General features: G+C 41.5%; 2 protein-coding genes across 4 annotated transcripts in view; both read left to right on the top strand.

Moving 5' to 3' along the window:
- The first annotated feature begins 200 nt into the window (after positions 1-200).
- Positions 201-6925, top strand: lrrc8db (leucine rich repeat containing 8 VRAC subunit Db). Its single transcript, XM_077534653.1, has 2 exons — positions 201-639; positions 2399-6925. The coding sequence occupies exon 2, from the start codon at positions 2401-2403 to the stop codon at positions 4915-4917; it is 2517 nt and encodes an 838-aa protein (XP_077390779.1). The 5' UTR covers positions 201-639; positions 2399-2400; the 3' UTR covers positions 4918-6925.
- A 1222-nt stretch (positions 6926-8147) lies between these two features.
- The window catches only part of tgfbr3 (transforming growth factor, beta receptor III), a 259659-nt gene continuing 240355 nt past the window's right edge, over positions 8148-27451 (top strand). Inside the window, exons 1-4 of one of the 3 annotated variants that reach the window (XM_077533668.1) lie at positions 8148-8307; positions 9247-9308; positions 9554-9610; positions 9907-10038. The gene's annotated coding sequence lies outside the window, so the exon portion shown is untranslated. Of the gene's footprint in view, positions 8308-8725; positions 8872-9124; positions 9309-9553; positions 9611-9906; positions 10039-27451 lie in introns of those variants that run through there. The other 2 variants (XM_077533667.1, XR_013285283.1) reach the window with 2 other exon arrangements.

The raw sequence follows: 27451 nt of genomic DNA, 5'->3' as shown, positions 1-27451 counted from the left end.
AAAACTCTTAAATCGAGTAACTCATAACTTAAGTCACCACTGTATTAATACGCACAAAAATACTTTGCTCTTGATTTACGTTTTTTTATTTTTTTATTTTTATTTTTTTTTATACCAGAATAATTTTTGTCGGCTTATTTTCCGTTTTGCACTTGTTGGATAGCCCCTTGCTGTTATCTTCCTATCTGGGTCCAGCTGTCGTTGCTCGACACTCCCTTGTGTGCCTGTGCGTGGCGGGCTTTTGGCGTCACGCGGCTTCCACCTGCCGTCCACAGGCGGAAAGCAGCAGCAGAACATCCGCGCATACACACCACCACCGCCGCCGCCACCGCAGCCACCTCAACCTCCACCCAGCCGAGAGTCCACCTCGTCAGCCGCCCACAGCCACCCGTGACCGGCGGCAGCGGCGGAACAAACCGGACCGGACCATCCGCGGCGAGGCGAGGCGAGGCGGGACAGCGGGTAGGCGGTGGAGGGGGGGAGCAGAGCTGCCCTAAGCCGCTTAGAGGCGGCCTGAGCACAGCTACGAGGCAGCGACACGACCAGGAAGAATGGACGGCTTGAACACGGCTGACCGGCGACCAGCCTCGGTTGTGGCGTAGCAGGACGACACCGCGCGTCGAGTAGACCGCCGCTAAGGTTCGTTTGACTCATTTCTGTCGAATTTGACCCCATTTGGTTACGGTTGGGGGCTGTTTGAAGCAGGTAGTTGATTGTTTTTGTGTGTTTTGATTGTTCTAACTACATTGGGGCAAATGCGCTGAATAGGACGGTGTATGGTGTTTTTTTGTTTTTTTTAATCCAACAAATGCGGAAGCAGGCGTGCGGCGTTTAATGACAGCTCGGACATGCGGGAACCTCTTCCTCATTGTCCAATGAACACATCTCCACCTAAGTAAATGTGATCATGAGAGTATTTGTTCTATTAACGTCCTATTATAACTCATTATACATTTTAATAGATACTGTAGACAACATAATGCATCGTTATTGTAGCTAGCTTGCTTTATTAGCATTCATGAATATATTAATATACAATCAGTAAAGTACAAACAAAATCAAAGAGCTACATTGAGGAGAAATTAAAGTTTAATCTGAAAAGAAGAGCAGATTTTTACATGCTGTAATTTCCTAAATGGCTGATATGATACCAATGAGGCCACTAATGGGGCTCAGATATTCATTTCAGTGAAAGGGAAAAAATATTGGCATTGGAGTAAAAAAAACAAAAACATCTAAATTCCAAAGCTTTGTCAATCTTAGTCAATATACATATTTATTTTACAAATTCAAAGAAAGTTCATAGAGGCTTCCCAGGGACACCAGTATGTCTTAAAAATAAATGAAAACATTAACAAGTAAATACTGTAACTCCCTATTGTTTTCTACTGTAAATTTTTCCAACAATTCCAAATAATTGAAATATTACACTTTCACACATCTCTGTTTTAATTTCAAATAAAAACAAAAGGAGCAGAGAGTTCACAGGGTCAGCAGCCAACATCATTTATAAATGTGCAATAAATAGTTCCCCGAGTCAAACAGTTTTTCAGTTTATTATTATTTTTCCCCCCATAATCGCCCCTAGTAACTAGGACAGCAAATGAAATGAAACTCTTTGTTGCAAAAAAAAATTGTCTAGTAATGTACAGGCAACATTTGTGGCTTTAAGAAAACCAAACTCCGATTAAACAAGAAATTATTTATGTCAACCTTTGTAAAATGTTCACTAAATGTGACCACAAAGAGTGGGTTCATGTTACAAACTTTTCAGGCATTTATCAATTATATTTGTGATTTTCTGTTGTGTACGTTGATCTAAATTCACATTGTGTCATTTTAAAGGATAGTTAAGGCCTTCATTTGATAAAATCCCATTTGTAAGGCCCTGCTGCTGCCCTGATGATAGCACCTTCTTGGAAAACGCACGTACGCATATGTATGATAGCTTTATTTACACACAACAGGCATGGGCTCGTTAGCATTAGCATGTCCGTGCGGGAGTTGAAGGAATGTGTCAGCGGTCTGGTTTGGGTAACCTTTGTAAACGTGTACCAACTTGTACTGCCGGGTTAATGTGCAGCAAAAAGGAAGACCATGAAGCAGGATAGTCACACCTCCGCCTTTACAGTGTTGGCGAAAACATTTAGTGTAAGTGGCTTCCAGCCTCATGTTGCTCGGATTACGGCTGTCACTAGTGAATCTTTTTAGATTAAATCCTGATCTTTTAGATTCGATTCCGTGTCGACTGCTGACAGGCATTGGTAAAGTGGCTTTGTCCTCCATGAAGTAGGAAGTAGCTAGCATACCGACACGGAAATTCAAACCCACATCTCCTGCCTGCTGCAAGGCAGATGTGCAAACCGCTACCAACATCTTTTTTTTTTTTTTGCGGTAGGAATGTTCACCCTCACCGAAGTCGCCTCCCTGAACGACATCCAGCCGACTTACCGCATCCTGAAACCATGGTGGGACGTCTTCATGGACTACCTTGGCATCGTCATGCTCATGCTAGCCATCTTCGCCGGGACCATGCAGCTGACGCGGGACCAGGTGGTCTGCCTGCCCGACTTGGACTCGGCCCCCGACGAGGTGCCGACCCCACCGACTCAGGTGTCTGACAGGTTGTGGAGTAAGGAGAGTGCCATGGGGGAGCAAGCGGCGCCCCTCATGGCGGCCGCCGAGCAACTGCCGGCGCAGCCGCCGCCACTGCCCCCCACCGGGATCCGAACCAAGCTGGATTTCCAGCAGTACGTCTTTGTCAACCAGATGTGCTACCACGTCGCCCTTCCGTGGTACTCCAAATACTTTCCCTACCTGGCGCTCATCCACACTCTCATCCTGATGGTGAGCAGCAACTTCTGGTTCAAGTATCCCCGCACCAGCTCCAAGATCGAGCACTTTGTGTCCATCCTGGGCAAGTGTTTCGAGTCTCCCTGGACCACCAAAGCGCTTTCCGAGACGGCGTGCGAGGACTCGGAAGAGAACAAGCAGCGCCTGGCAGGGGCCTCGGCCCAACACAAGCATTTCTCCACCAGCAGCGAGGAGGGCAGCCCCAACCAGTCGGCACCCATGCTGCCCAAATCCAGCGTCACCTTCTCCGCCGAGAAGCTGGTGAGCGAGGCGCCATCCATGACCATCCTGGACAAGAAGGACGGCGAGCAAGCCAAAGCGCTCTTCGAGAAGGTCCGAAAGTTCCGCGCCCACGTGGAGGACAGCGACCTGATCTACCGCCTCTACGCCCTGCAGACCCTCATCAAGACTGTGAAGTTCATTGTCATCCTTTGCTACACCATGACCTTTGTGGCCTCCATCGACTTCCACCACATGTGCGAGCCGGAAATCAAGCACCTGACTGGGTACAGGAAGTTCCACTGCACGCACAACATGGCGTTCATGCTGAAGAAGCTGCTGGTGAGCTACATCGCGCTCATCTGCGTCTACGGCGTCATCTGCATCTACACGCTCTTCTGGCTCTTCCGCCGTCCCCTCAAGGAGTACTCGTTCGAGAAGGTCCGCGAGGAGAGCAGCTTCAGCGACATCCCCGACGTGAAGAACGACTTTGCCTTCCTGCTGCACATGGTCGACCAGTACGACCAGCTCTATTCCAAGCGCTTTGGCATCTTCCTGTCGGAAGTCAGCGAGAACAAACTGCGGGAGATCAGCCTGAACCACGAGTGGACCTTCGAGAAGCTCCGGCAGCACGTGACCCGCAACGTTCAGGACAAACTGGAATTGCACCTCTTCATGCTGTCGGGCGTTCCCGACGCGGTGTTTGACCTCACCGACTTGGAGATCCTCAAGCTGGAGCTCATCTCCGAGGTCCGGATCACAGCCAAGATCTCGCAGATGATCAACCTGCAGGAGCTCCACTTCTACCATTGTCCCGCCAAGGTGGAGCAGACGGCGTTTATCTTCCTGCGGGATCACCTGCGATGCCTTCACGTCAAGTTCACCGACGTGGCCGAGATCCCCAGCTGGCTGTACTTGTTGAAGAACTTGCAGGAGCTGTACCTGGTGGGCAACCTGAACTCGGAGAACAACAAAATGATCGGACTGGAGTCTCTGAGGGACCTGCGTCATCTGAAGGTCCTTCATCTGAAGAGCAACCTCACCAAGATCCCCACCAACATCACTGACCTGTCGCCGCACCTGGTCAAGCTCGTGGTGCACAACGACGGCACCAAGCTCCTGGTGCTCAACAGCCTGAAGAAGATGATGAACCTGTCGGAGCTGGAGCTGCACAACTGTGAGCTGGAGCGAATCCCGCACGCCATCTTCAGCCTCAACAACCTTCAGGAGCTGGACCTGAAGTCCAACCACATCCGGACCATCGAGGAGGTCATCAGCTTCCAGCACCTGAAGCGGCTGACGTGCCTCAAGCTCTGGCACAACAAGATCATCTCCATCCCGCTGTCCATCAGCCACGTCAAGAACCTGGAATCGCTCTACCTGTCGCACAACAAGCTCGAGTGTCTGCCCAGCTCCCTGTTCACCCTGCTCAAGCTACGCCACCTGGACCTGAGTCACAACTCCATCGCCGCCATTCCCCCGGAGGTGGGCTTCCTGCAGAACCTCCAGCACTTCGCCATCACCGACAACAAGCTGGAGGTCGTTCCCAAGCAGCTCTTCAAGTGCACCAAACTGCGGACGCTGTGCCTGGGCCACAACTGCATCGCCGCCTTGCCGGAGAGGGTCGGCCAGCTGGCGCAGCTGACCCACCTGGAGCTGAAGAGCAACTGCCTGGACCGTCTACCGGTGCAGCTGGGCCAGTGCCCGCTGCTGCGTCGGGGTTGCCTGGTCGTGGAGGACCACCTCTTTGACTCGCTGCCCATGGAGGTCAAGGAGATCATCAACCAGGAATCTGGCGCCGCTTTCGCAAACGGGTGCTGCAGGTGTCTGACGGACGTGCGGTAGCGTGATAGGGCACCAGTTTCTTCTTCTTCTTTTTTTTTTTATTCAGCAACTTACAGGCCAAGTAGAATTCCCCTGGTAGACCTATCACAGCGATCTGGTGCCGGGTAACGCTGGTTCTTGGCAAAAGTGGTGCCAGGCTCTAGCGTCAAAGGGAACACTCCTCAGTCAGGAGTGCTGTCAGGTATTTGGGGTTCCATGAAGACCAAAAACAAAACAAAGGTGTGCCTACACTTGAAAGAGGAACTCATCCCCCCCCCCAAAAAAAAAACAAAAACAAAAAAAAAACAAATATGAATAATAATATTTCTATACAGCCCTTAAATGTCAAGTGAAAATGACATCACAGCTAACCAATCACAACTCAGCTTCAGAAAGCAGGTGAGCTGTGATTGGTCGTTGCCTGAGCAACTGTGATGTCATCTTCAGTCGACAGCAAGTGGCAAAATGGCCGCCCGCTGAGATGGGTAAAAACGGCTGGATTTTGCTTCATAATTCGTATTTCGCAAATGTGATATTAATCAGAATGTCATGTTTTAGACTAGCGAGGTTACATATAACATATTATTGTCAAGAAATGTTGACTTCCCTTTTAATACTGCAAGTTGAAAATATTTTATTCTAAGGGCCCATCTGCCCCTGCTAGTGACCGGCACCCGCATGGTGTGAAAGGGGTATGAGTAAGTTTCAAAGGAAAATATTTTGGCATAGGAAAAGTGTCTGATGGAAAGCTTGTAGTGCATCAGGTCACCATTATTTTTTATTTTTTATTATTTTTTAATGCAGTAGCTCATGGGCCAGGTACAAGTTTGCAGAAGCACAGCCAGAGCTAAATGGGAGCTAGAGCCGAAATTAGTCAGCAACTTTTTACTGGTCCAGAGAGAAGGTTTCTGTTATGTTGGCAGCTGTGACCAGGGGTGCTCTCTTTTGGGTATCACCAGGGGAACCATCATTGATGCCGCCATATAAGTGCTGTCAGGGGTACTACCAGGGCTGCCGACGGGTATTTGGGGCTTTGGGGTGGGGCACCACTCCTACTCTGCAAATAGAATTATACTCATTTCTAAGACCAGTCAGTCAAGGGTGGCGCTCCCTGCTGGTTACCACAGGCCCCAATTTTCAACTGTTGTATTGTGCCGGTGACAGCTCTGTGCAAAAGGTACAAAGTGAAAGTTCAAGCACTGGAAAAACAGGACCGAAACCACTGGGTTTGTCTCACCATGTTAATGTCTTCGTGTTTACGCATGTAGCAACTTAGCGTTAGCATCAGTGACACAAAGGGGGACGTCGTAATCGCCAAAGTGTGTGTGTAGAGGGCCAGTTCTGCCATGTTTGTAATACATTGGTGGACATTTTATGTTGAATGTTTTCAAGTCTTGTTTTTCACAAAGAAATCAGAAAAGCAAGATTTTTTTCTGTCCGTTTCGTTCATGTTGCCGCTTCTGTTGCTCCCTTTCACGCACAAGAATTAGCGGAGCAGCTCTTTGTGCCACAAATGTCCATCATTTGCGGTACTGCACTAAGGAACATAGCCACAACATTAGGGACACTTTAGGAGTTAATTTCCTCTTAATAGTAGGCCTACTAAATATGATATTTCAACATGATTTATTTTATAAGGTTTACTCTCCCAAAATTGTATCTTTTTTTTTTTTTCTTCGTCGTAATATTGACAAAATTGGTGGTCCCCACCAGTGTTCCAAGCTTGCCTTTTTTTTTTTTTTTAAATAATAAAAATGAAGATTTTTTTGACGTGTTCTTTTAAAGAATAGTGTGACTATTCTTGTACCATGACGACTTCACTGTAATATTTTGAAATTTTCAAATGGATGCCAATGGGGTTTCTTGTAGCTTTAAGACTTCTAAAAACAAAAAAAGTAACATTGACCAAATTCTCGTAAAACAAACACTTTATTATTGTAAAGCTTCGCTTTTTGTGAACAGAAACTCTTTTGTCCTCATAAAAGTTTGACTTAATTATTGTAAAAGTACACTTTAATTATTATTTTTTTTAAATAATGTGACTTTTCTTTTAATATTATGAATGGATTGCTCCTCAACTTAATAATAATAAGACTTCCATCCTGGTAAGATGACAGCTTTATTTTCACTTTTCTCATTCTAAATATGCAATCTTTATTTAGTCCTGTAAAACTGAGCGCTTCCTCATGAAACCGATTAGCCTACCTTGTTTTTTTGGTGATGTTTCATTACATTTTTTTTTTTTACCCCCACTTGCAGTATTAGCACGAAAATTTACAAAAGTCTATTTTTGTATTTATGCAAGTGGGTCTAAATGATTGAAACGCTGCAGCCTTCAAGAGCAATAACAAACATACAGTATTTAATTTTTAAGTTCACCAAAAGTCGGCACTATTTGACGTCACGGCTTGTTCTAGTGTACTTAATGTTGTGGCTTGTGTATTTGTGTATATCTTTAGTGCTTTTGACACGCACGCACAAACACAATCTTGAAATCATAAAGACCACAAGCAAGGGAACAAGAATAATAGTACTGTATGGTGCATGTATATTTCTTCGTGTGTGTGTGTGTTTTGGGAAGAGGTGAAAAGGTCTATTTGTGTTAAGGTTACACATTCCACTGTTCTATGTGGTCAACCATTGACCAAAGGGACCAAATATCCAAAATCCATGTGATGATTCTCACACAAGCCACTTTTTTTTTTTTCTCCTTATTTGATGCTTTACTCTGACAAAACATCTTGTACTACTGAGTGTGGTATTTAAATAAATTACTTCAGCTTGTTAAAAAAAATGGAAAAAAAGAAGAAATGTGTTGTAGTTTGTATGTATCTTCGTAAACTCAAATGAGATGTTTAGTTATGGAAAAAAAAAAAAAAACACCTCCAAGTGCAAGTCAATGTAAATGTATTCCTTGGAAAAGAGTCCCCTCTAGTGGAAGATAGTGGTTACTAGATTTGAAAAAAGACCAACATTTGATATTGTTAGTAACATTATGCACAGTGTGAACATTGACACCGCCCTTTATATAAAACGATGTAAACAAAAACAAAACCCAGCCTTAAATCATTCAGTTAAAATGTATTGCACATAAAAGTAAAAAAAAAAAACAAAAAAAAAACACACCTACATGTTAAAAACATACTTAAATATTTCATGCAAAACATTGGACGTACCACTAAAGGGAACCACTTTGGCGACACCAACTTCAGCCTCATCCCTCACGGGCCTGCCTCAATTTCTTCCCGGCATCCTCTTGGGTTCAGCAAGCGGGCCGGGCCGCGACCCGGACTCCTTTGCCCCGCATTCCTCGGCATACTTGAAATCCTTTTTGCTTCTTCTTTATTGTCTTCGTCTCTCAGGTAGGATTGCCAAGGACCCAGCAAGCTCCCCCACCCTTCCCCGCCGCAGGTAAAATCTATAATAAGTTTTAGATAGAAGCCTTGAAATGGACTTTTAGAAGGTTACGGGTACTCCGGGTGGACGCAAACGTGTCAGGGGGTAAAAAAATGTCTCACGCGAGAACAATGTGACCTGAACACAGTGGGAGAGATCTTGGTAGGGTGCAAGTTATGTTTAATACTCGGATGAAAGAGAGGGGGCAGCCCAGCATCACTTTTGGAATACAAACACAAGGACGTATGTGTTGTGTTGGAATGGAAGGGAGAGAGTGTTTAGAAGAGAACAACTTTCTCACAGCCGCTGACGTAACACAGCAGGAAGTTCATCATGGGTCAACAAACAATCATGGTTTCAAGTAGGAGTTATGGTTACAAATCAGGGTGTGAAGCCAGTATTGTTGTTTCAGACAAGTGTCACCAGGGTTGATTTTGAAGATAGAGATCCAAATTAGTGCTTCAAACTTTATTTAGGGCTCCAAACAAGGTTTTCAAGCCAGTGCTAGAGTTTCAAGGATGAGTTTGGGTTTTAAACAATGGTTCGGGTTTGGATTTGCTGTTCTATTTTCAAGACAAGGTTAGATTTGGAGTTAGAGTTTTAAATGACAGTTTCAAGACAAAATTACAAATTAGGGTGTGAGGCCATTGTAACCCATTCAAGAATTTGGTTCATTATCTATATTGTTTATGAGATGCTAACAATTGTTCCAATATAATACTTATTATATTTTATGTACACATATTTTGTTTGTTTAAGAAACGGAGACATGAAAAGGCATTCAAGTCACTAGAAGTGCACCTGTTAAGAAATTAATGGAGACCACCCCCCCAGTCCAGAGTGTATGGAGCGTTATTCCTAAGAGAAACCTCCGAGTGCATTAACCCAAAATTAAATGATTTACCCATTAAAAGAGACCGTGACATATCAGTGAACACTTGTGTGTGTCAGCAGGAGCTGAGCTGGAGATGGTGTGCCGGAGTTCTGACCATTTTTTCCAGTTTCGACATGTCTAGGTGAGTTAGCCTATCGTGCTAACCGCTAGCGCCTCATGTGCTAATCGGTGCTAACCGCTAGCTTTAGCAGGATGCCAGTGACAATGACGGTAACATTTGTCACACTGTGTTGATAATATATATATATATATATATATATATATATATATATATATATATATATATATATATATATATATATAATTTATATTTATTTATTCCCCCCCCCCCCCCCCCCCCCCTCTTTTGTGATGTGTACAAAATAGAGGCGAGTAGGAGTTCTGTGAGCCGGGGGCTGGTGAAGGCTATTAAGAAGCGTCTTGGTAAGTTAACTGTGCTAACTAGCTACAAGACAAGTGGGTACCGGATATATGTAATTGGTTCATAATTGCAATTGCTAAAATTGATGTGTTGGTTAAAGAGAGATGATTTTTTATGTTTTAAGAAATACTTGATATGTTAAGGGATTAAAATGTTCAACAAGAGAGGAAAACTGCTGTTGAAATTGAATTTCATGATTCACAGTTGTGTTACAGTAGTGCTTTGATATTAAGTAGCCTATATGGCCTAAACAATAGTAGATATTTGATCAATCCAGTAATATCCTTGTTTTATTCAGGTGAAGTTTTTTGATGAGCATTGACCAAGTCCAGAACTGGATTCTGGCGAGTCACCCTTGATCTCCTGAGCCTGACTGTCTCCTTTTACCAAGGAGCTGGACCTTCAAGACACTACCTCTTCCGTGTGGCAGGTTTGTGAACATCAACCGCTATGAACTTGACACAAGTGCACTTTGAGTAATTACTTGAACTAATAACTTTGACTTAGACTTGGCTATCCAAACAATTGCATTTTCCATTGGAACAAAAATGTCAAAACATCAAAAAGAATATATTAAAATGTTTGAATCTTTAGTGTAGGTTTGAGTTTAATGCTGAGACAACTCGTGCCCTCAGGTGACTCTCTCTGTGTACTTGGTATTTGAAATTGATACTAGATAGCCGAAAGTTCTACACACTACACAGTTCTTCCAGCAATATTGAGAGCAACACATGACCAAACAACACAATACAACATAACATGGCTGCCATCCAACTTTTTACCTTTTGACTATGTTGCCATTAGCATTGAGGTTTTGACGTGACGTGTGGTTGGGATAAAAAAATAAATAACACAAAAAATAAGCCACGTTCCCGTGAGGCGGCGACGCATTTACACATCCACCAGCAGCTTTTGTGTTTGCCCTCCGAGGGCCGAGAGCACTTTTGCCGCCCTTGCGGTGCTCGTCATTGTCAAAAAGCCGCGATCAGGCACGCGGAGAACACGGAGGTGACCGGGGCAGGTGCGCTCCTGGGAGGCAACGCCCTCCGCCGGTCGCAACTCTAAGGTCCATCAGTGGCATCTCACGGGTACATGCCGAAACACTCGCGCAGGTAAAGTGCTTGATGGATTGTGTGTGTGTGTGTGTTTGTGAGGACAATCACTTCCACTTTACTCTTCGAATGCACTGAAATATTTAAGCCTTCAATAGTGATGTGATTGGAAGTGAGAATGGACAAATGCACAAATGGGAAACAAAAGGTTGGAGAATGTTTTTTTTTTTTTTAAATGTAGTACTGTAATCTACCATCAGTAGTGATCTATCCTATAGATACTCAAATTCAGGGGTGTCCAAACTTTTTCATTTGAGGGCCACATCCAGAAAATCAGAAGGACGCAAGGGCCACATAATGTTATGAAGAGAAATTGTGTTTAGTCCGAAAAAATTGTACAAATAATTTATTTGTGCTTTTGCATATTAGAAAAATGCTACAGTATATAAACCAATTTATTTCTAATATGGCAGTAGGGTTATAGTTTTGGAAATGTTCATTTAGTTAGTTTTTATTAGTTTTCAGGGTGGTTCTGTTAGTTTTTATTAGTTTAGTGCTTTAAAAAATGCTTAGTTTTAGTTTAGTTTCTTAGTTTCAGTATTAGAATTTTTTTTTACTTGTGAGCAATATTTACAAAAACACCATGGGAACGACCTCATCTGAAGGTGCTTTTCTATTGGCTGCTGCTAGATGGCGTCACTTCTGCGTGACATACTTTCAGACGTCATTATTCCGTTTTATATCAAAATAAATGTACTAAAAATCACACTTAAAATCATCCCCAAAGGCTCACGCATTAAATTAATTACCAAAGACTAAAACAAAGGACGTTTGCTATAATTATAGTTAGTTTTGTAAACATAAAATGTAGTCTCAGTTATTTTTCGTTTCTTAAAAATTATTTTTGTTTTTATTTTATTTCGGTAACAATATTGTTTTTTGAATTTTAGTTTGTGTGTTTATTTTTTATTTTTTATTAGTTTTAGTTAACTAAAATAACCATTAATGGCACCTGTGTTTTTCGACACCCTCCCTTCTTACTTTGACCATCTCCAAACATTTGTTTTGTTTATTTTATTTGAGTCAAATGTCATTTTTAGCATATGTCGCGGGCCACTGAAAAATGGGCAGCGGGCAGCAAATGGCCCCCGGGCCGTAGTTTGGACACCACTGCGCTAATTTGTACTATACTATTCTTTGTAGTACTGTATCCTAAGTAATACAATATCTAACATGTATCTAAGTACTACGTTGGCTGTAGTCCCTTTATCCAAGTAGTGCAGTATCCTATGTATGTGTAGGACTAAATCATATATGTTGTACTTAATCTTAAATAGTACTGCAACTTGTGTCCTGTGTGGTACTCTATACTGTATAATATTGAATCCAAGATAATCTATCCTGTGTTTGAGGACAAACACTTCCATTTTACTTCTCGAATGCACTGAAAAATTTAAGCCTTACAATATTGATGCGGCTGTATACAAGAATGGACAAACACACACATGCACAAAAAGAGGCCAATTAATATTTCAGCAGCGGGCGATTAAACGTCGGGAATTAAAGGCCTTGGAAGAGGTCGACTCATCCCGGGAAGGCCGTTGCGTCCTCGGGAGCGGGGCGCGTATATCGATCCGCTCGCATCTATCAGCGCTGCCTTTGAAGGAGAAAATCGCGGCTGATGCGAGCCGACCCCGGGATTTCCCTCACTCCGTGCTAATAAATGCGCATGCTTTTTATTTATTTATTTATTTTTTATTTTTTTCCCCCTGCCCTAAATTAGCCCTCGGAGGAGCCGTGAATCACGTTGACGTATTTATGGAAGTAATGGTTTCGGAGCGGGAGACAACGGGAGAATTACAAGTACAATTGTATCCACGTGGCGGGAAATATTACCGCTGATATTTTTGCGGGTAATGTAGCCGGACAGGAAGTATAGCGGCGGCCCCTCAGGATCTGATCTGATGTCAGCAGACGCAACGATTGGATGCTTAAAACCTCTGCAGAGCTTAAATTATTCAAGTCGTATTGGCAAACTCAACGGCCTTCTATCAAACACTGGGACTCACTTCATCAAGTGCAGCACACTAGCTAGTACGCTGTCCTTTTGTAGTACTCTTCACTACAGTCCCGCATGCCATCTTGTAAGGGTGTCACGATTTCGATTTTTTATCGAAATCGATCGAAATTACGTCACGATTTCGAGCATCGAAATAGAAGAGAGGACACACGATTCGATGCCCCCCCCCCCGCGCCCGCCGCCACCGCCGCCACCGCCACCTCCCAGGAAAGCAAATGAGACGCAGCCATTCAGCTACTAGCTAACGGCACTTGTTAGCTGACTTCTCCTGCAGTCATGATGGCAAGCGCGGACAGACACAGCAATGGTGCTTCAAGCCGCTCCCGCTTCTCTCGTCACCAGTTTGGAAACATTTTGCGTTCCCGGTGAGTTATGTCGACAACGTTCACGTTGTCGATAAAAAGACCACAGTTGCAAGATATGCTATGTGCGCGTACTGTACTCGGCCACGGTGTTACGCCCGGCTCGTCAAGGGGAAGGGAAGTAACACAATAACAGAAAATATAGAGTAGATAAACACGGGTCGACTTTAACATCTGAGTAGTTTTAATTGAAATTTCAGGCAGGGGTTTGACAAGGGAGTGAAAGTGGAAGGTGAACAAATAATAACCGCATTTGACAGAACTGACAGAACGGAGGAGAAACAACAATAACCAATAGGGGTATAATACACGGATACACAATAGCGTCGCGCTGGCACAGTCGTCCAATCGGAGTGTCGCGCTGGCACAGTCGTCCAATCGGAGTGTCGCGCTGGCACAGTCCTCCAATCAGAGTGTCGCGCTGGCGCATTCAAACTGAAGTACCATTATACGGGCACCAGCCGACACAAACACACACATACATACTAGGGGAGCGGAGCCGGCGGCGGGCCCGAGCCGCCAGCCGTAACAACGGGAAACACGACAAACATGACGGGACATTTACGCAGGCATCACAAAGATTTAGATTTATCAAATTCAACTAGAAGTGGGAAAACAACGGTCCAACCAACTATTTCATCCTCATTTACAGTGAAACTTCCACACACTTCAGCTCGCGCGAAACGCCAGATCCATAGGTCTATTTATAGCAGCAGACCTGCAGCCTTGGAAAACGCTGGATTCAAACATTTAATTAGTGTACTTGAACCACGCTACAGTATGCCCAGCAACTGTAAATGTTGGGATATAGTTTGTTCAGGCTGTATTTGTTCCATGACTTTGGATACAATATATTTTTTGTTGTTGTTGCACATTGCACATTATTTTAAGAGGAACGCACAGCACACTGTTGTAACCAAAAACAGTCAATAGATGGCAGGCACCCACTGTGACTTTTTGTTTTTGTTTTTTTATTTTTTATTTTACACTTCAGTAAGAACAAGACGGTTAACTTTATATTGTAAATAAATTCTTTGAATTTGATCATTCCTGCCTAATGTCAATTATCATATATTACATAAATTTACACAAAAATAATATGGAAATTGCATCACCTATATGTAGCCGATCTTTTGAAATAAGATTTACTGTACAATGAATAGAACCAATGATCATAGACTAGCCTTAGCCTACAGAAGCATATGCCTCTGTGTTATAAAGTGGGGGAGCGAAAAAAAAAAAAAAAAAAAAAAAAATCGAAAAAAAAATCGAATCGTGACCCCAAAATCGAAATTTAAATCGAATCGTGGAGTTGGCGAATCGTGACACCCCTACTATCTTGTAATGTATCCAATGCAATAGTTCAGGGGTTACATGGAAGCGTTGAACGTTTTATTTGCAAGGTGGTAAGGAAATATTCTGTCATTTCATAAGCCCGTCAATAAAATGCTAGGAATGTGCTACAATTAAGCTCAATTTTCTTTTTGGTGTCAAATGTAGAACAATAACAAAGGCAGGTTTATTGTTATTAAATTTTTTATTTTTAAATGTATTTTTTTCCCCCAAGGCAACATTTAGTTTTGTTTGAGTAAAAAAAAAAAAAGACAATGCTTGAGATTTAAATATTAACATAAAAGTGGAAGTCAACCATAAACATTTCTTGACAATGAAATATATGTGAACCTTGCGATTAGCTGGCAACCAGTTCAGGGTGTACCCCACCTACTGTCCGAAGCCAACTGGGATAGGCTCCAGCATCCCCTGCGACCCTTGTGAGGAGCAAGCGGTCAAGAAAATGGATGGATGGATGTAGTGCTCTTGGTGTGGTATCCTAGGTACCCGTGTATCCTATGCAGTAATCTAAGTAATCCTGAATCCTATCTTGTCTTTTTTGCAAGATGCTAGCAAGCCCATTTCCAAGCCTTCGCAGCCCGTTTGTTGCTAAAAGCTCCTTTTAGCGGGCGTAGTGATGCTTTTAGCGGTCTGCGGGGTTATTCTGGTCATTTTTGTTTGCGTAGAGTCTAAAGGTTTGAGTTGGGCAGAGCTTGTTAGATCCTTTTCCCCTCCGTTTGCCTTCTGAATTTGTGATGGGCGCGCTCTCACGCTGAAGTAAAAAGGTTGGCAGCTACGCATGATCCACTAGGCGAGAGTGCGAGTTTAGCCGCTAAGCGCGCGTGTCGATGGCTGTCTTGATGCCCGGACGCGCTACAACCGCGGCTCCGCTTGTTAACAGCGTGTATGTTAATGACTCCACTTAGGAGATGATCGATGCTCTCGCAGCTTTGAAGGAGCGACCGCCGATCGATGCGTAATATCGCTCGCTTCAACTGTTAGCCGCGTAGCCGGCAAACACGTGCGAGCTCTCTCGCACTTCCTCAATGCACTGAATATATTCGAGGCGCGTATCGTCTTAAGTAGTACTGCGTATGCTAATTTAGTACCATTTAGATAACAGTACTGTGTGGGACATGGGGCCCTACTGTACATACCGTTGTGTACTGCATACATGTATGTAGCTCTTCAGGAACAATGTTGTGTTTATGTTGCAATTGCGACTCCACTTCAGAGCATTTACAGTAATATTCAGGGATAACTTTTATGAAAGCAACGATTGCATTTTATCTCAGGACAAAAAAAAAAAAAAAAAAAAACTATTGCATTTTTCTGTATTTTGTGCATAGATTACTTGACATTTAATGGGGGAGACAGAAAATGTCCTCCAATTCTGCCATCTATAATTCTCGTCTATTATCTCTGTGTTTGTTTGATGGGAGCGAGTTGAGAAAAAGGGCAGATCAATATTGCATCAAGTCATTTATTGTGTATTTACGCTGTAATGTGCCAGCAATCAAAGTAATTAAAGGCCGCATCAATGTTTCAGTGCGATATGACTTCGCTCTGCGGCAAGCAATATTTCTGCGGGTCCTGGATGAATTTTTCATGCACGAGTGGAGGAGGATGAAAGGCCGAGCAGGGACGGCGGCGATTAGTTTCGATGCTAACTCAGATGCTAGCTGACAAGCAGAGGTGGCGAAAGTACTTAGATGAAAGAGCAGATACTTTGCATTTCTCAAATTTTGTTGTCAAGTCTAGGTTAGGGTATCAAAGTAGGGTTTCAAGTCTTGCTTGGTGGCAGCCTTTGATGTGGACTGAACACACCTCCTCCCAGTCCCATCAGATGACCCCTCCCCACCATGAGACCCCAGAAACCCCCTTGACAGAAAAAAAAGCAACGTTTCAATGTTTCACGAGGGAAGAAGCCTCAGCAGTGGCGCCCTGGAACATTACATACATTCATTCATGCTGTCGCCACGGTGGTGCCGGGGGTTGGGGGGGGGTACCGTGGACGTGTCGAGGGCGGGGGGTCCGACCGCTGTGATCAGGAGCCCGCGCCCATTCTCTTTGAAATGCCAATGGCCTCATTTTCATTTTCATGGAGGGGAAGGAGGCGCTCCCTCGTGACGGCACGCTGGACGCCAGGGGCGGCTCGTCATTACAACACAAACACATGCTACGTTTGGCTTTTGTGTTGGGGGGAGGGGGGGGGGGGGTTCTCTGGGAGAAAAAAAAAAAAAAAAACTTGTATTCCATGTACCACGTTACAACTTTTTTTTTTTTCACAAATATTTGTTTTAATCTAGTATTTATTATTATTAAGTACATATTTGGATTTAAAACATAATATAGGTTTTTTTTTTCCAATGTAGTAGTTGTACACTGTTTTTTTTCCCCTTTTATCATTAGTAACTTTTTATTTATTTATTTATTTTTTTAAATTTTGAAACTTTTTATCCTTAACCTAGGGGTGGGGGTTGGATGACCTTTTTTTTTTTTCCTTTTGAGAAAATTTGAGTTTGTTTCTGTGAAAAACAATTTTTTGATTAGGGAAGAAAATACTCTTGAAGACGTTGGCGTGCTTAGATATATTTGATCACAAATGACTAAAACTTTTTTATTGAGAAAATAAATATGAAAAATGTCCTGTAAGAATTAATTTGTTACTTAGAGTTCATAAAAATCCTTGATTCATTCTGGGGGTATTTATCCTGAAACATCCACATTTTTCTTCAAAACAGCTTTTCTCTCAAATAAGACCTTTTTAAAATTCCAACTCCATTTCTGTTTTTTTTTCTTTTTCTTTGAAAGGACCCTTGCTTGTTTTCTTGTAAAAAGAAAAAAAAAGATTCATCCCGAAAAAATACTTTCTAATTTAAATGTATTACATTTGACTTTTATTTAGACGTATATGTGAATGCATCCATAGTGTGTGCGTGTGTGTAAACAAACAAACGAGAGGGCGGTTACTAGCTATTGTGTATGTGTGTGTGTGTGCATGTGCGTGTGTGTGAGGGTTGTGTTTCACATGCGATTTGCAATTCCGACAGATTTTCTGATCAAAAAGCGACTCGTAAAATGGCTGCTGTTCAAAGCGACTGGCAGGCAACAAATATGATGTGACCCCAGCCTAGCGCAGTCTCATTAACCGCTAACGTCGCCAACGACAGGTACGCGACACCGCCCCCCCCCCCATCCCGCACGCAGCCCTCCGTCACTGATGAGCAAGAGTTTGTTTGCTTTAGCCGGTGTATTTATTTTAGATTTCTGCACGTGCGGGGTGGGTGGGGGTTGTTGTTGTTCGGCACGCCGCCTTCCTGTTTCCTTTTGTCACAAACAGTCGTCGTGTTTTCAACATTCCCGATGCGGGTGGGAATTTGCCACTCTTTTTGTGTGCAAGTTCATAAAGCACTGAATGGGACCTGCATAGTAGAAGGGACAGATGGACCAGCTAACTTGTATATGAGGTCAAAAGATTTCAAATGTGGACGTAAAATAGCTCACGTAAATAAAAAATAACGTTATTCAGTAGTAGAAAAAAAAAAGATTACATTCTTTCAAAAATATTTAGTTGTGTATTGGAAAATATGACTTCCTTATGAAATCAGACTTTTTGTCTATTAATATTGCCCTACATCTTATGTTTTTTTTCTAAGCAGACTTGATTTTGAGAGGTTGCCTCTCTTAAAAATAAATAAATAAATAAATTCTTTTAATTTTTTTAAATTATTTTTCTAGACAAAAATGACATAAAAATAATCCACAATACTATTTTAATAATTAGGATTTTTATCTCTTCTAAAATATTATTTCACCCCCCAAAAATGACTAAAATTAAACATTCTCCCACCTTATACAATACAATATTATTAAAAAAAATATATTGTAGAGAAAATAATTTTTTTAATACCTAGAAAAAAAAAAGTTACATTATTTTTTTTATTTTCCCTGAACAAAATTTGGGTTTGTATTATCTTAAAACAAGAGTCTTTGTTTTTGTTTTTATTTTTTTAGGGGGGGAATTCGTAACTTAGAGATTTTTTTCTGATTTATTTTTTTCTGATTTATTTTTTTCTCTAATTAATGAACAACAAAATTTGCCTGTTTTCATGTTTATTGTTTATTTTCATCCTAAAATTACTTATCTAAAAAAAAAAATAAAAAATTTTGTATGTGTTTTTCAAGTTTTGTTTTATTAATTGTTTTGTATCTTCAAAATTAACTTAAAACAAATAAGGAATCATAATTGACATAAATGTAGAAAAAAAAGAATCTGACTTTATTTTGTAAATCTCACACCTCTGTTCTTCTTGCAACTTCTTTACTTTTGGCGCCTGTTCATCTCTCAGTTGGCGCTGCAAAGTTTAGCATGTTAGCTTGGAACTGCGCCATTGACGAACCAGTTCAGTCTTTGAAGGTGTTCTCCCCAGAAGGCTTTGCGTGACCTTGAACGAGCGTTGACCTCCAAACCAGCTCGCTCTGTGACTTTCGTAGTCTTTTTGTGCTCGGAGGGGCCATGAAATATTTAAAATCCTAACCCCGCTACCGTAACCCTTTCTACAGATCTGGTGGCGGTCCATTCCAGAGTCCCCCCCCCCCCCCCCCCCCCCACATTCCAATCCTGGAGGGGGCGCACGCGTCTTGTCAATTGATGTCCAATGGCGAGGCGGTGCATTATACAGCAGTAAGCCAAGCGCTTTGTTTTATTCACAAGCTGGCGCGTTGAAAGGCGAGCGGCTCGGGCGGGGGCAGACGGGGGAACAGGCAATACGGCAGCGGTCCGAGAAACAGGTACAAATAAACTATGTATAAAAGCGGCACTAAGCTACAGCCTCGGGCCAAGCTCGGCGGGCTACCGCGTAGCACCCTCCTCCTCTCCCGCCAACCCCCGCCCTCACCCAAAGACTCAACGATCAATTCTTGGCTCGCACTCGACAAATGTTTATTTTTTGCTTGCCTCAATGTGATGACAGGTCCCTTTTGGGCGCTTTGCTCCACTTACATTTACTTTGCACCAGCGATGCCGACGCTTTCGCACACAAAATGTTCACATCCGCCATGTTTGACGTCACATTTTAGTTGAAGTGTTTCAAAGCAGCGGTACACTTAATTTTAGTGCACCAAGGTTCTGATCAAGCTTACATTTCTTACCACTTTGTTTGGGGGGAAAAAAAAAAATCTGACTTTTTATGTCAAACTACAAAATTATTTTGTTAAAAAACAAAGAAATTACAACTTATTGTTGAGGATTTTTTCAACAACCTTTTATACAAAAATATAATTTTATCTTCAAAGATTCTAACTTTTCTCATGAAAAGTTTCACTCAAGTTGCAACTTAAAAAAACAAACTACCATACTTTTTTTTGAGCAACTTTTTCTATTTTTTTTTTAAACAAACAAATTCAGAAGAACTGAAATGATTAGTTGATATACTTTAAACATATCAATAACAAGCATTAATTTTGTTAGCACAATTAGAGATGTAACGATAATGGCAATATCGCGATATTAAAACTGCCACAATATATCGTCTATGTCGTCAGCACATCTGTTAAAAAGGTCGGGTTGATTTCCACTTATGCAGTTCTAGCACCCCCTGGTGGCTAGTTTTATAGTGCAATTTAATTTTCACAAGGCATGTTTTGGCCCTTCTATGTTTAAAATCTACGCTAATGGTTAGATGAAAGGGAACATAATGCTTTTGAACAGATTAAACTCAATGTGTGCTTGTATTGGGCCGCAATATATATATATTATTTTTATATATTTTTATATTTATATTTTTACGTTTTTCATTGCTGTAATGTTCAAAACACAATATTGTTTTTTTTTGTTTTTTTTATAGGAGCTCTTTTTTTTTTTTTTTTTTTTTTTTTTCAACAATTTTGTGACCTTTTCATTCGTATCACCAACCTCCCCACAATATCGTGATAATTATCGTATCGTGACCTTCATATCGTGGTATGATCGTATCGTGACGTTTGGATATCGTTACATCCCTAATTACAATCAGTCCGGAGTCAAAATCGGACCCGTCGCAGCTAACAGGCGGAACATATTACATCTCCATTCCGTAAGGCTGCATCCAATCGGGAAACATTAGCATCTGATTGGCATTCATAAGCGCTGATGACCAGCTTTACAGCTGCACGATTCTTTTCTGTTCTGGAGCCACCGTTTTCAATCCATCCCGGTGAAGGGAATGGCGGGAATTCCACCTCAATCAGGAAGTCCATTAACCCGCGTGGATGCGACCGATCCCCGAGACTGACCACATGACCGCACGTCGCGCTAACGTCACCCACAAATTCACTCGGAAGCATGAACGTGGGCCTCAAATTACAGGATGCATTCAGATGCGATGTTGAAAGCAAGGGTACAAATGCACTTGCACACAGAGTGAAAATCTTGTTTTGATTAGGCTCTATTAATTTTTATTTTTTTATTTTTATTTTTTTTTTACATTTTATTGATCTAATTTATGTCTCTGCACAGTGTGATTTTTCACTTTTCAGAAAATACAACAAAAAATATTTCAATATTCATAAAATGTATTTTTTTTCTGTTGCTCAAAATTCATAACATGTTAAAAAATTTTATTTAAATGTTCACACAATTTTCATTTTGGAAATTATTTTTGTGTTCTTCATAGATTTTTTTTCTTTTGCTGATGAAAAGTGAAACCATTTTCACTCATAAAAAAAAAAAATGTAAATATTTTTCTTTATTATAAAAATTTAAAATGCTTTAAAAACGGTCCACAATATCTTAAATATCTCATATCTTAAATAATTTGTTTAAAAAAAAATAATCAACAAAAAAATACAAACACACTTAACTGGATTTATTAGCTGAAATTAAATTACGTCTTAAAATTTTTTCCTCATGATTTAAAGAAATCCAATGTCTTAAAAGTTCAAGAAATGTCTTTAAAAATATCTTTAAAACCTGTTTGTCTTAAAAACCTTCCTTAAAAATATTAAATTTTATGTCTTTGAAAAAAAAAAGTTAAAACATTGATAAAAACATTTTTTTTTAAATACGTTCCATAATATCTTAGAAAAAAAAAAATCAAAATGTTCAAAAAAAAAAGGAAGAAAAAAAAAACTGTCTTCCCTTGCCACTGTGGAGCAGTGATTTATTAGCTGTGAGTCGTTTGTACCACTGGGGGGCAGTGTGTGACTTCCGATGCCTGTGTCGCGCCAGCCAATGAATGAATCGTGTCCATTTGAAGTGAAATTGGTGTGATCCTCTCATAAGAGCATCATTCACAGCATAATGCCAGTCCATTTCGATCCTAATATCACATTTCACACCACACGTGATGCAAGAAGCATTTCTGGATGCCCGCACGTCCGCTCAACCTGCCGCTCCGCACCCTTTCGGAGGATTTCACGTTACAGATATGCATTCAGAATCATGTCATCGGACATCCACATATGTCCATATAAGGCGGCTAAGATAAATGAAGGTCTCTGAGGCTGAATTTTCACCAGGGTTGCCAATTTTGAAGGTAAAGGCCTTTGATTTTGATGATTGTACACAGGGAGCAGCACAATGTCAATGGGATTGAAGCAGTAAATGTGACAACAAACGTTTAATTCTTCATATTTTATGTAATAATGTTATTACTGTGTGGTTTTGGTAGCACAAGTACAATATTATAGAGGGCTGGGTGTCTTTTTACAGTATTTATTTAATTATTTACTTATTTATTTTGGGAATGCGCTCGTGGCATTTCCATTCATTTCATTCACCGCTGTATTTTAACACGGCAACGCAGCAATAATCGCGTGCGTGTGGCTGACAGTAAACACGCATTTACATTGTCACGGCAATGAGTGCGCGCATGTGGATTCGTTGGCTGAACAGGGGCCCGCCGCGGCGGCGCTAGTACACAAAAAAGGTGGCGCGCCGCTGCAGTGCGACACAAACAGCTGCTTGCCAGGCCGCCTCTGTTGCCTTGATCAGCCAGCGCCGGCTGGCCGGCAGCCTCTCCTGGGTCGCCCCACCTGCATTCCGCCCGCTGCATCAATAATGCATGCAAGACAAGCATGGCCACCGCAACACAAGGGAGGGGGACGCCACAAAGTAAAAACACGGCGCACATATACTCTATAGTATGAACAGCGTAAGGAAATTAAACAAATGTCATAAAGTGGTATTACTTTGACTTTAAGGGGCGTGGCCTACTAGTGAGTGACATCAGGAGCTCGAGTCACTCCTTGTGAGTGTTCTCATTTTGTATTTGTGTGTGACTGTGGCTCTCCTTTCCCACACGTGAGGGCATTTTATTAACAGACTCAATTTTTTGCACTTCACTCGAGCGGCAAAATAATTATATGAAGTAGGGGTGTGAATTGCCTAGTACCTGACGATTCGATTCGTATCACGATTCACAGGTCACGATTCGATTCGATACCGATTAATCCCGATACGAATTTATAAGTCGATTGTTGCGATTTTTTTTTCATTCAAATTTAGAAAATACTAATCAGTAAGCTTGTAGAGTGTAAAATTTATATGAAAATGTATTATTTATTTATCTGAAATTTCAGTCTTATAGAGGTTGTAATCTGTTTCATGTTTGAACAGCATTAAAATAAAATATTACGGCTTAATGTTCCGTTCATATAACATTCTTCCATGCTCAAGGTGTGAATCCTAACCCGAAGTCAGACGTTTTGTTGAATATTTTTCCATTAAAAATGGAAGTTTAAAAATCGATTCACACACACAAAAAAAAAAAAAAAAAGGCAATGATAAGACGTTGAATCGGTAAGACTACCGAATGAACAATTCTGAGCTCTTAAAAAAAATAAAAAAAATAAAAATAAAAATCTATTTTTTTTTTTAATTGAATCGATTCGAAAATCACGCGATGTAGTATCGCGATATATCGCCGAATCGAAACACCCCTAATATGAAGCTTGCTATATTTATCGTGTGGAATTTTTAACATGTTTAACAAATTTGAATGCCATTATTCATAACATAATATGCTGATTAACAGTAATTTGAGCAAATATTTCAACTATCAAACTGGTAGCCCTTCACATAAGTCATTACCCAAGTAATAGTTTTAAAAAGGTTGTTGATCCCTCTACATTACACCGATTACGATATGATTTACGCCAAATAATGAATAAAAATGAAATGTGATGTAAATCATTCCAAATAATACAATACGATTGACTCCAATTCCAATATGATGCATGTCATTCTAATTACGATATAATTCACGCTAGGGCTGCACAATATATCGGAAAACTATCACGGTATTGGCCCTTGCAGTATGCATATCGCAATGACGTGCAATAAATTTCATATGGAGTTTAAATGATTTTATCTGAATTTGACCAGTCAGACGCTAACTAAAATGTGCATGGCCATCCAATAGTTGAACATTATCAAGAGATAATTACAATTAATTAACTAAGATTACATTAAGGTTGCTTATTTTGCTGCATTAAAAATGTTATACATTCAGTAGATAATAAAGTATTTTTTTTTAGGTACATGTTAAATATCGCAATAATATCTATCGCTATATTCAGGAAGTATATCGCATGTTTTTCCAATGTCGTGCAGCCTTAATTCACGCCACTTACAACACGATGCAATTCATTTGCATTACAGCACAATCCACAACAATTGCAATATGATTTACTATACACCGATAATGATTGATTCCAATTGCAAAACAGTCCAATAAATTCTAATTGCAATAAGATTTAACTCCAATAGAAATACAATTTTTGCCAATTGCAAAACAATACAATTCCCATCAATTACAAAACAATGGCATTCATTCCACTTACATATCAGTGCAGTTCAATCCAATTACATTAATAAAGACACCACTTACGATGCAGTACGATTCTGAGTAGTTAGAACAATGTGTCCGACCAAGGTGAGCATAAATGCCGTCATCGGCCTGGCTTGATAGGCCCGAGATTAGTTGTAATGAAATGTAAATGTGACATGGCCCGTGTCAAACAGCACATTTTACAAACGAGAGGGCCGGTGTTATACACTGCTACCTTCATTTTCACGTCCCCCGACTTAACTGAAGTTTTTCAAAATCAGTCATTTTCAAATCATGGCACCGCTGCATTTGTTACGTGTGTAAAAGAAGCATTTCCCGCCATTGGTGTTAAAATTCAGGGAATAATTGTGTCTGGGCGCTTGCACGCAAAAAGTCAACAGGCGGGGAGGCGTGCTGGGCGGGTAAATACGGCGTATTATTTCCTAATGTAACGCCGCTAAGCCCGAGCTCACGTTTTCCATCGGGGAGCAAACAGCGAGCGGCGTCCAAATGGCCAAAGTAATTAATGTTCGCACGCGCCGGCGACATATTAGAATGTTAACAGTGTCGGAGCCGTGTGCCGGCGAATACCGAGTGAGGGCTTTAATGCGGCGGGCCCAGACGGGGGGGCGACATCCCACCTAATTGGGGACATCACACTTCCCGCTGCTGAGTCTTATCCTACGCTCTTCTTCTTCTTCTTTTTCTCATTTATCCAGCCTCCCTCCCTCCCTCTCTCTCTCTCTCTCTCTCTCTCTCTCTCTCTCTCTCTCTCTCTCTCTCTCTCTCTCTCTCTCTCTCTCTCTCTCTCCATCCTCCTCGCAAGTGTCTCTCGCCCCTCATCTCCGGGATCTGCTCTCATTAGCAGTCGTCGACAAGACCCCCACTTCCCGGCCCCCTTTCTCCCGCCTCGTTTTGCATTTCAAGTGGAAGAGAGGGGGAGCTGTCGTACGCCGGCATCTGGGCCCGCTATCTTTTTCTTCTCATCCCTCCCAGGAGCGCCGGCGTGTCATTAACGGGATTAATCTGGGCCCTAATTTCCTAATGATGGCTCTTTTAATGCATGTGAACCGGCGCAGTCTCTTGACTCATTAGCCACAATTTGCCCGCCAACATTTATTTTTGCTAATATGATTTTTTTTTTTTCCCCCTCTCACCGCCCTTCCCTGCTCCTCCTCCTCCTCCTCCTCTTCATCAGTAGGCACCATCACTGGGAGAGCAAACACATTTTAATTGTGCTCGAGCGACTTCCCAATCAGCACGCACTTAGTATGCACTTCACTTACTCGTAAACTAGTGAGACAAGAGATAAATACATCATTGAAGTACGATGTGACTTACAGCTCTGGGGGAAAAAAAAAAAGGAAGAGATTGCTACACAAAATTCTGATTCTTTGATTTTGCCTTTTGTAGGTTTGTATTTGAGTAAAATGAACATTATTTATGTATTTTTGTTCTATAAGTCGTTCACGACGTGTGGTACGCGCACTGCCTGTAGTGGTACGGCCATTATTACATGAAAATTTGTTAAATACAGTTCAGTTGTATTTAACTAAGATGCAATTCATACCAATTGTAGTGGAATGTAATTTGATACGATTCTGTCTAATTGTGATCAAGGATGTAACGATATCCAAACATCACGATACGATATTAACATGATATGAAGGTCACGATACGATAATTATCACAATATTTTGGGGAGGTTGTCGATATTTAAAAAAGGTCAATATGTAAAAAAATGAGCTCATACTAAAAAAAAAAAGTACAATATTGTGCTTTTGTACATAACATCGTTGTTATTATTCTTATTCTTCTTCTTCTTCTTCTTATTATTATTATTATTATTATTATTATTATGTTATGTTGTTAATGCACGCACACATTGAGTTCCTCCACATATTGACTCTCATCACATGCATGTTCCATTCCCCTTCATCTGACAATTAGTGTAGATTTTAAACATAGAAGGGCCAAAACATCCCTATTGAAAATTAAATTGCACTAAAAAACTAGCCACCAGAGGGTGCGAGAACTGCACGTGGTAGTCAAACTGACTTTTTTTTACAAATGTGTGGCATTTAAATATCGTGAACATGACGACGACGATATTGTGGCAGTTTTATTAATATCACGATATCGCGCTTATCGTTATATCCCTAATTGTGAGAGGATTCAGTCTGTTGGTACGAAATTACGCGAATAAACTGCTATAAGGCAAGTTGGGGGATGTACTCCAATTAAGATGCAATATGATTCACTCCAGTTAGCATATGATACGATTCACTCAAATTACCATTGCCATAAAATTATTCACAATACAATTGACGGTGTTTGTATTGGTGTTGTGCTGATGCATTCATAAATCGCAAATCAACACAGTCCAAATGAAGTCCTAAGGAAAGTGACCGGTGAGCATATATGAAACATTGATGACATATTTTTCCAAATCACACCGGTGACTCTGACCTCCTCATGTTTTCCACATGCCAGGGAGATGCTGGGAGGGACGGGGGTTAAAGTTCAACCACCACAGCAGCCGCCTGGTATCCTTGCGGGTGATGATCTTCAGGATTTTTTTTTGTTTTTTTCGCAACACAACCCAACACGTTAGCCGGGCTGTCCGGGAACCCCGCGGCTGCCTCGGGGCGTGAATACAGGCGCACGTTAGCCGGCCACTAAAGCGTGACGCCTTGCCGCAGGCTGCGTGCTTGTGTTCACGTTGCTTTGTTGGGGCTAGCGTGATATTGTTTAGCCGCGCGCCTCCACAGCGTCTTCACTTCCTCGTGGACAACATAAGCGGCGGCTATTCCAACATAGCACATCGGCATTGGCCTGAATGAAGCAAAATCGCATCGGAATTGGAGTGAATTACCTTGTTGTTGGGCTGAATTGTATCGTATCTTGACCTCTTTATTTGCATCGGGAGGCGTAGAACAAACTTGACGAGATGAGAAACGAGACGCTAAGCTAACTTGGGCTGTGGTGGTGCACACAGGAACAGAGGTATAATCCGACAAAAACACACACACTTCTCGGTCAGGCTTATATAGACCACAACTATAACTGTTGCTGCTTCAATAGCAAACATAACTACTACCTCTACGATTTATGTATTTTACGCGTGTTATAGATTTGTAAATTGATGTTGTGTATAATTCTGCCTCTTTTATCTTATAGGATATGTAATTTAACAATGCTGTAT

The sequence above is a fragment of the Festucalex cinctus genome, chromosome 10 (assembly GCF_051991245.1).
Source record: "Festucalex cinctus isolate MCC-2025b chromosome 10, RoL_Fcin_1.0, whole genome shotgun sequence".
NCBI lineage: Eukaryota > Metazoa > Chordata > Actinopteri > Syngnathiformes > Syngnathidae > Festucalex > Festucalex cinctus.
The sequence above is the reverse complement of the archived record's forward strand: the minus strand, read 5'-3'. Positions and strand labels throughout refer to the sequence as shown.

Coding starts and splice junctions, on each gene's coding strand:
- lrrc8db (XM_077534653.1), top strand. CDS start 2,401: ATGTTCACCCTCACCGAAGTCGCCTCCCTGAACGACATCCAGCCGACT.